General features: G+C 34.1%; 2 protein-coding genes across 2 annotated transcripts; both read right to left on the bottom strand.

Moving 5' to 3' along the window:
* Window positions 1-290: 290 nt before the first annotated feature.
* On the bottom strand, window positions 291-2,580 carry LOTGIDRAFT_233213 (hypothetical protein). Its single transcript, XM_009058837.1, has one exon. It carries the CDS (start codon window positions 2,145-2,147, stop codon window positions 1,530-1,532), a length of 618 nt encoding a protein of 205 aa, XP_009057085.1. The 5' UTR covers window positions 2,148-2,580; the 3' UTR covers window positions 291-1,529.
* Window positions 2,581-5,434: 2,854 nt separating this feature from the next.
* Window positions 5,435-5,605, bottom strand: LOTGIDRAFT_70694 (hypothetical protein; the record flags this gene model as incomplete). The annotated part of the gene is made up of 1 exon (XM_009058794.1): window positions 5,435-5,605. A coding segment is annotated over one exon (171 nt), but the record flags the coding sequence as incomplete, so codon positions are not given.
* Window positions 5,606-10,218: the final 4,613 nt, after the last annotated feature.

Here is a 10,218-nt window from a genome sequence, read left to right as displayed (position 1 = left end):
GATTACATCTGTCATTTGTTAAGGAATAAATTGAATTAAATTGAGTCTTATATCGTACTTACTTTTCGGCAACTTATTGAATTTATTACGTACACACAAGTGTAATGAAAAACTAAGCCGGCATCAACCTACGACAGAGGGTTTTTCGACGGTCAACGTGAAAACCTGCAGCACACAAGGCTTAGGAATACTATCAAATTCTATCGATTAGACGCAGTGTGGTCCCTCGAAACTGCAACGATGACAAGGGGAAACAATCGCATTGTTAAATGTATAAGAGACAGAAAAATAAACACTGTAATTAATTTATTCCATTCTACAAAACCATCTATATAATCATGAAATTTTATATAATATATAATATACATGTACATGTGAGGATTTTGTATAACACGTTTAAGGCTGCAGTGCCAGTTAGGTAAGTTGTAGAAAACAGATTCCCGAAATGTAAAATAACAATCGATATTTGAATTCTTTTAGTCAAATTATAAGCTTTGTTCTCTCGTATGACTGATTAGTACAGCTAAATAGTCTAGAGCTCCAGTCAGACATGACTGGTTAGTACAGGTAAATATATAGTCAAGAGGTCTAGTCAGACATGACTGGTTAGTACAGGTAAATATATAGTCTAGAGCTCTAGTCAGACATGACTGGTTAGTACAGCTAAATATATAGTCAAGAGGTCTAGTCAGACATGACTGGTTAGTACAGCTAAATATATAGTCTAGAGCTCTAGTCAGACATGCCTGTACAGCTAAATATATAGTCTAGAGCTCTAGTCAGACATGCCTGTACAGCTAAATATATAGTCTAGAGCTCTAGTCAGGCATGCTTGTACAGCTAAATATATAGTCTAGAGCTCTAGTCCGGCATGCCTGTACAGCTAAATATATAGTCTAAAGCTCTAGTCAGACATGACTGTACAGCTAAATATTTAGTATAGAGCTCTAGTCAGGCATGACTGCTAAATATTGTCCAATCAACAGGATGTGTTCACGTTCCGGTTAAATTGAATTCTAGAAAAAAAAACAATAAGAAAATAAAAAAACACAAATATTTACAATTACACAAACATATAAATGTACATGTATCTACAAAAACAGGCGTTTCAATTAACGAATAGATAATATCGTGTCTAGTTATTTTACTGACTAAGCTTTATTCCAATGACATTTCTCTGATATGCGATGTATCAAACTGAACAACAAACTGATGGTTCGACGATCGATAACCATTGCAGCTATCTCCGAGTACAGCTCTATACATTTCTAAGATAAAATGAAAATGTTCACAAGTATAAAATGTGATTGGTGATATATCTTTTCATTATGAAGAACTTCCCTATGATTGATTGAAATACTTCCTCATATGAAAAGTTCATTAGCTGCTACCAACGTATTTTTATTATATTGTTTTGAAATTCGAATATGTTTTGTGGTTCGGATTGTTAGCTTTTACTATCCCATCTTATAAACATTGTAGACAGGGAGTAGATATTTTGTTTATTCAACTCCCTGAAACCAATATAATTATCTACCAAATCGATTATTCTGTCTTTTTACGTTACATCTCTCTCGTAATTCAGCGATAGTGTTCTCCGTTCTTCGTTCGACTTCCGCACATGCTTCGTCGCACATGGTTTGGAGTTTAACAGACGTCTCTGCCAATGTAGCCTGAAGACTTTCTAACTCCTTAATTTTGTTTCGTATGACACGTCGTGAACGTTCAAGTTGTTCTGTAGTCATAGCTCTGGTCTCTTCGCTATTTACATCAAGTGTTTCGTGATCTTTGTGATCGTTAAGTGCACACCTTGAGCACATTCCGAGCCTACAATCAGTACAGTAATAATCTACCTCACTTTCACTGTGATTTGGACATTTTGGTTTCTCTGTAGATGAAGGCTGATCTGTTACTGTGGTGGTACGTTTCGGTGTTATCAGTACTAAATTGGTAGTTAACATTTTAGCCCCACCTTCAGCAATCTTATGCCGCTGTCCACAAATAAGACATAAAAATTTCTCTGTTTTTTCACAAACGTTAACGTCAATACAATCTTCACAAAAAGTGTGCCCACAAGGTAACACCTTTGGTGTCTTAAAACTATCACAGCAGATTGGACATTTGAGTTTATTTAAACTGGTGGCCATTTTTTCTGCTATGACACACAATTTTAGATACACACTAGACTTTATAATTTTAGATAGACTGTATAATAACAGATAGACTGTTCAGAAACACACTAGCAATGTCCTGGTTGAAAATAAAACACTAAAGTATATAACACACTATAGATGTTTTTGCAAATAGAACACTTAAGTATAGAACACACTGGAGATGTTGAAAACAAAACACTAAACACAATGTGGGTGTGATATATTTTATGGTTTGTCAGGAAACATCAAATGAAGACGTTGTGATCTGTTGAAGCTTACTAACCAGTCTAATATGAGACCCAGCGCAGTGTGTATATGATTTATGCCATATTTACTACACAATAGTTAATATTTCCACGAATGATTCCCTCTTATACATGTTTAGACTTCTTAGAAAATGGCTGTGTTTATCTTCCCTATAGAGACGTAATCACGCGATATAATGATATAGTAAGCCTCGATTTGAAATTGAGGTCAGCCATTGAATAGATATTCAAGTAATATGCAAGTAAACGTAATGTAGAGTATATATAATATAATAATATATAGTGTCAGGTTAACTTTGTCTAATATAAATAGATATAAATATAAACTGTAGATATAACATATGTCACGATGACCAAATTTAGTAGTAATGTTATTAAGACGACAATATACACTTCCAAACTAGTAAAACCACCATAATATCTTCAGGATAACGAAAGCCTTCATCACTGTATTGGAAATCGCGGATTTAAACGAGTGGTCTCCCACTATGCGCCAACACATTTTCTAAATATTGTTATGTAACCAAAATGCATCTTCATGATACCAAATTGCACATTTCAGTCCCTATAACTATAAAAATATTTCTCAAGTTACAATATTTACATGCCCATTCAAGCGATTGTTCTCTAAAAAGACCAAACGCTCTCGATTATAAATTACCGATATGCCATTTGAGTCGAAAACTTCCAGGATTATATCCTAAACCATAGCAAGTGTTAAAAAAATCAAATCCAAACTGTAGCAACTACGAGACATGTTAATTTAAAATCTTGCAATCAATTTTGTCGTAAATTTAGTATTTATCAATGTAAAATTCTACACCAACGAGAAATTCCTATCGTATAAGATTTTTAGTAGAACGGGGCCCAAGACTTTCCATTCTTTTTCACCTTGAACCATGGGCGTTACCTATGTTTGCTTTTCATAATAAAAGTTGAATGAGCTTACACACTTCAATAAAAGAGCAGTGGATTGATTCGAACGATGTGTAATTTAAAGATGGGTTTCCTTATTTTTTAGTGTCAAATTAAGGAAACTCTATTGTAACACATGTATTGTTAACCATATCATTATGTTATTGTAATGTTATGCTAATATTCATTTGAGAGAATCGATACAAGTGAAATTATGATCAAATTAAAATAATACAAATTAATTGTTATCATGTGTGAACTCATTTAGGCCAAGTTCAAGAGTTCAATATGCTGATAAAAAACTATTAAAAAAGTAAATTTAATGGTTGTAACATATTGGATAGAACTAATTCCTTTTGATCGTGGTCATTCAATATTTTATATATATGATAATTCAACACTTGTTTCATTAAAAATATTAATTGGTTTTATCAAATGAATATAAATATGAGTGGAATAATAGAGTTCCTGAGTTCCAGTATTTTCCATCGTACATCTCGTATGTGTAACTAGTTAAATAGGTTGAATAAAATAGTTGATAATTATAGTCTTAATATATACGGGAGCTGGGACGCTAGATTATTATTGCATATAATTAAGAGTTTTAACCACTGATGAATGTCCATGTATTTAAAGTCTGAATACATGTAAAGGAAAAAAAGACTTTTTGACCTTTCTTGATCTTATTTAGCTAATTAAGAATCAATTATGGACATGTGAGACAAACTTGTGTTTTTCCAAGTCATTAGAACATCTCTACTTTCTATTCATAGAAGTATTAGCATTTTCATTTTCATAAATAAAAATGAGGGAACCCATCTTTAATGAGGTACTTGGGTCATACTGAAGCCAAACAAATCATCAACTTGTGTCGTAAGATAAATAAGGTGCCAATAAAAAAGGCGTAAAATCTCATTCCATTCTATACCACGAAGCAATTGGTAGATTATCATTTCTTTTGTGTGTTCAAAACAATGTATATTGATGAAAGAAAATTGACTGTACCAGTAATTACACACAACTGAAGGGAGATAATTGCATTAAATTCGTCACGACATTACTTTTTGTCGACCTGTCGCCTCAGATTTCATTAACTCGTTGATATAACACAACTAACATCAAAACGTTTGCTTCCGAACTCTGTATGCGAATATGCAATAAGGACAATGGAGGGGATGGGTTGGTCAGGAAAATGCGGGCCCTAATAAATGAGTTCATAAATGCCTAGTGCTATCAGACCCCTCCCTTCACCTTTGACAATTCTTTGGCCCTTCCTGGTGTCTCCAACTAATGATACCTAGAAATACACTGGCGTTTTTATATTTCCAGTGAAATGAGCCTCATCGTATCAATAGATTACTGAAAGGGGGACAAAACACATTGGACACAGGAAAGAAAGTATGACAATATGAAAACAAACAAAGTTTATTTACAAACTGAAATATATACATATAAATACTTCACTCGGGATTATTGATTCATTATATTCTCATGACATTGTGTTACAAATAGGTATTAAGTTGAACATGTTAATATAATAATGCAACCGAAATGTACTCGTCTACATATTGCCTTGTTGACTAAAACACTTACTGTGGATCACTATGGATATTGAATCAGAGTGTAAAATGACAATACATAGCATTTCAAAAAAAATAAACACAGAGTAAGTCTTGAATTAAAACTTTTGTTTTTTGTGATGCTCGTGTATCGATGTCGGTTCGTCTGCCAGCGGAGATTGTCTGTAACAACTGGACTTCCGATTTCATTATAGAAAACACTAACAGTTCATATTTGCCCAAATGTCTTAGAAATCTTGTTACAAAAAACTTATGTTGAAGATTTTCGGTCTAATGGTAAAGGCATTTTCGGTAACGACACGGTTGGAGTAGAAAGTTTGATTTTACAGTCAGTGCAAGCACATGGTAGATAGGTCGGTGGAGAGTACGGTGATGGGAGATGAAGGGTAGGAGGATGTTGGGGCAACAACAACGAAGTCCTACTTAAATCATGGGTATGGTTAAACGGTGATGGTAGAGCAGCATGGGATCTTTGAATTGAAATATCTTGAACCAAGCGTCGCATCTCATCTAACGATCTAGTCAGCATCACTATATAGTTCCTGGCTAACAATAATGTGGACATTTTGGACAGTTTTTTCACCGAGGGTCCTTGAGAGTAAGGCATAACTTGTCTTAGGCTGTCCAATGCTGTGTTTAGATCGTGCATTCGCTCGCGTTCACGTCCGTTAATTCGTAGCCGTACCTCTTCGGGGACGTTTGATTTCGGATTGAACCGTCTGTCACGCTTTTCCTCCTGGAAATATTCCTTGTCCACTTCCTGTTTGAATTCTTTAGCTGTTCTGATGGCCAGCTTGATGCCTTCGTTGAAATCAGTGTCGTCTGTAGATGAGATCTCTGGTCCAGAACTAGTGCTGCTCACTCTTTTATCCATTTTAGTCAAATCCACCAGCTCCAAATCCGATAAAGTTCTTATCTCTGATTTCCCGAAACTTGAATGTTGAAACCGTTTAGGTTATATCTTTGATTTCAAATACACTGGTGGGTAAAGAAATGCACACTATCGTTTTGTTCTTGAAAGTATCTGACTTTTTCGACCGTCTTATAGATTTAACTCCTACTATAACTAATTGGTAACACAGTTGGTCTTTTTCCTGATCGTATTGTTCTTGTATTTTTTCGAATTCTTTACGGAATTATTCTCGACTTCAAGTTGGTAGCAAAATCATAAATTTCGTTTCGTGTTTGGTATATTCTTGTACAATAGCCCTTTAAAATTAAGATGTTGAGTCACTGTAGATATTCAGTAGATATATATTGCAAAACTTTATCCAATTATTTCTTCCACCGCAATAGTCTTGATTGCCAATAGAAAATGTTCCTTTTGTTATCCAGTAATATGTTTGTCCTTATTGCATCACTTCTTCACTCAATGTATACCATAAGGAATCCAGGGAATAACTGGTTAGAAATCATCTCAGTTAAACCTTATAAACAATTCAAAACAAAAACAGTGTGAGGATTTATCCCTGAGTGGTGACTTGCTTTCTATCCACTAATACGTGATGAAAAGATGCTTTGACGAGGGACCCTAATCATGACTGTCAATTCAGGGATAATTACAGACCCCCTAGGGTGAGGGGACGGACTCTATTACTCGCTCTTTTTATGCATTCAAGCGACGAATCGTCGTCTGTCCATCAACCAATAAACATGTTTTAATTTCACTCTTCTATTGTTTGTTAAGAGGAATTCGTTTACAAGTTGTAATTATGGACATATGATAGGTATTGAATATTCGGGATTCGATTTGTTCTGGGCTTGCCACTTGCTAATGAAAAGGTACCATTCTATGTAAAAATGGATGATTTTTAGAACATATGTTCTACATAAGAGCATATTGGTACCTTCATTACCTGGTGTCATAAATAACATAACAGGATCCGATAAATCCAAAAAACTTATTAAAAATGCAATTAACTATTGAAAACCGCTTATTATTATGATTAAACGTTTTTCAATAATTACTTAGTTTTATAAATTTTCTAATTTTCTAGATTTTACAGGGATTCTGTTGTAACTTTATGACACCACGTTATACTTTGATAAAACAAAAATCAAAATCGTATGTCGCATACATAGACTTGTAAGTATATTTGAATCACACAAACAAGGATAATTTGTAAAACCAGCGATACTATCAATACACAGTCAATCAAATCTTAGTATTCAAATTTACATGTTCATGTTATAATTACATTACTAGAATAGGAAGAGTGAAATGGGATACCCTTGTCTTACGCCGCAATTGAAATTGAATAATTCTTAAAAGGAAATAGGATAAGAATAATGAAACATATCTTTTACAGTAATTTTTGTCGAAATACCATTCATTTCGAGTTTTGCGGATAACGAAAATTTAAATGAATGAATTGTACCAAAAACAATCATTTCTTGACTTGACGACTCGAAGAAATACATTTGAAAATTGGGCCAGAAGAGGAGGGTTCATTTTTCAAAATTTATGAATCCCTCTTCTGTGAATGTACTAATATACATTATTGTTCCAGATATTGTCATGCTTGTGACCTGTTTGGTTAACGGAATTGGTTTTGTCTGTATACGGATTTTTATTCTAATAATAATATAATAATGGTATGACTGATAAATTTTACTAATTTTACTTAAGTAACTGTATTCTATTAATTAAAATATTGTCCATCAAACGGATATAAGAAAATCCGCTCCGTCAAGACGTTAGAAATGTTAAGGACAAGACACTACCAGATGTCTTGAGCAATCTCTAAGACGATCAGTATTTGCTTCAAATAGAGCTTAATGTGACACATAATAAGACAGAGTAAGATTAGCCGAGGCGATAAAAGATGAGGGTTAAGAAAGTGGGGCAGTGTATAATTATCTTACCATGACACCATTTAGTCTGGTGTAGAAGGGGAGGATTGACTTGCCACGCCCTCTCTACACTACCCTAATACAGATCAGTGATAGGTAATTGTTGTCTTAAGATTATCAGAGATAAGATTACCATGATTAGAGATTAACACGTTGTTTTATAGGTAGAGGGGGGTGACAATAACTGAAATGAATGTAGTTTTACATCATAATATACATGTACTATAATAAGCCTGTATTCAAATCCCATTCGGTTACTGAATAAAATATTGTTTTTATATAAGAAGAAAGTGTACGTCTTGCTTTACCGAGTTTACCACCCACATAATTAAGTTGACCAATGTCAGGACTACTTCCCTTTCCTTTCAGTTACTAAATGAAATATAGTTTATATATCAACAAAAAAGAACACGTTTTTTACTTTATATTTGAAATATGATGAATTTACAAGATCATCCTGCAATAACAACCCTGTATGAAGATAGAAGAATCGTTCGTTTGCAATAGAACACACATAGTGCAATCTCTGTGTCAAAATCAAATATTATTCCGCGAGCGCTCTACAGATTCCGCAATTTTCTATTATCTTCGAGCACTATAGCATATTTTGAAAAAGAAACGTTTGTGAATTGAAAATTTGTGTGTCGTTGATGTTAAATTTTCAAGCGATCAGTCAAAGAATTGTTTTACATCTTAAGTTTTTGATAGCGTACAAGCGCTCCATGGCTTTATTTGCTATTTTGTGGTAATTTGAATTATTTGAAATAGTCTCTTCTTTAAGTGAAATATGAACATTATATTGTCGATGATATAAATTACCAAGTGAATTGTTCACAAAATGTTAAATCCGATAATAACCCATGTTGGTGAAGAAAATAACACACAGGTCAAAAGTCATCAGAAGTTGAAAGAATTTCATTACCATTTAAATTGTCAAGAAAATTAAAAATTCAAAAAACACGAGATAAAGATCATTCATTTGGCCACAAACAAGATTATAACCTATAGGGAATTGGATGATGGCTTGGCTTTCACTCGCCTCAAGCAAAACATCTTGCACATATTCACACAATTGCATTGCTACGCTATTCTATGTGAATTGTAACCAGCCAAATACAGATATTTCTAGAACATTGTGCACTGAAACAAATCAATAAAACCCCTGCTAGAGTACAAATCACTATACCAAGAAGAGTATACTCAATCTTTGTGTTCGGATTGTGTCGAATAATAGTTTTATAGTCCACTTTTATAAACTATGTCGAGTCATTGAAGAAGGGCAACGCGAAGAAAATTTGGAAACAATGGCATTGCTTTGCTCCTTTTCAAATCATATTATCTCGATATATATTGCACCAATGTCAACACTACCATTGGCTTCGAACCCTAGGTTAGAAAAACCTATAAACCAAGTTTTGAATATAAGACCAAACCGCTCCCTAATCAGAAAGACGGAGGGGCAATACTTTCACTGATTGGAAATAAACGATGGTGTATTATTATCTCTGTCTAATTTAATCGAATTCTATTAGGATCTTCTCTGAGTCATTGTTCATACAGAATCTATTTATTAAAGTTATGTTCACATTGGTTAATTTGTACATCACGATACGTTTGATGTTGGGCGGCCTTATTGTCCACTAGTTACATATACTAATTACACATAACAGTACATATGTCCTGTCCGCTTCCCCAGGGAAAATCTTGAAGCTATATAGTGATACCAGTAAATGTAAACGTATCCTATTGGCTATACTCAATAATAGAATAAGACTTGATTAGAGGTTACGAAATCGTCAGTTAATATTGCTGCAATGAAATTATATATATATAGTCTTTTGACTTCAATGGAAGGAGGAAACGCCGCCGTGAATCAGTCGGATCTATATATTATATTCGTTTAGCCATTTTGTCGCTGTCGACGACCTCACTATTGCATCAACGCTATGTAGTTTGAACTAAAAAACATAATACGATCCATGAGTCTGGTGTGGGATGGGGACAGCATTACAACTTGCCAATTTGTTAAGAGTCATCCGTTAAGGTCTCAAAACTATCAATGATATTTGTAAATTGAATGAGATGCGTTAGAGATTATATACACGTCCTATTGAGAAAGATATAATATTGACTAGCCTTAGATTAGATTTTTAATAAACCTCTAATCCATTCTCCCGCCAACTGTTTATAATATCTGATGAGAGAAGACAGTAAGGGCTAGCTTCGGATTAAGAGTTCTAAAGAAAAAGATTAATAAGGTGGCACAAGGTGATCAAGTATGGTAGTATCGCGAGCAATGTGATATCAGTCTTTATTCGATTCATCAAACAACAATTTCGTCAAATAACAGATTACGACGGTCGATGGTTAGGACGCAGACGGTAACGGAACAGTTGAGACGGAGGCTCTCGAAATTGACAGGGCGGAGGAATAATCCGATTAATTTCTCGA

This window comes from Lottia gigantea (genome assembly GCF_000327385.1).
Source record: "Lottia gigantea unplaced genomic scaffold LOTGIsca_36, whole genome shotgun sequence".
In the NCBI taxonomy this organism is placed as follows: Eukaryota; Metazoa; Mollusca; class Gastropoda; family Lottiidae; genus Lottia; species Lottia gigantea.
Note: the sequence above shows the minus strand (reverse complement) of the source record. Positions and strands in the feature narration are given on the sequence as shown.

Coding starts and splice junctions, on each gene's coding strand:
- LOTGIDRAFT_233213 (XM_009058837.1), bottom strand. CDS start 2,147: ATGGCCACCAGTTTAAATAAACTCAAATGTCCAATCTGCTGTGATAGT.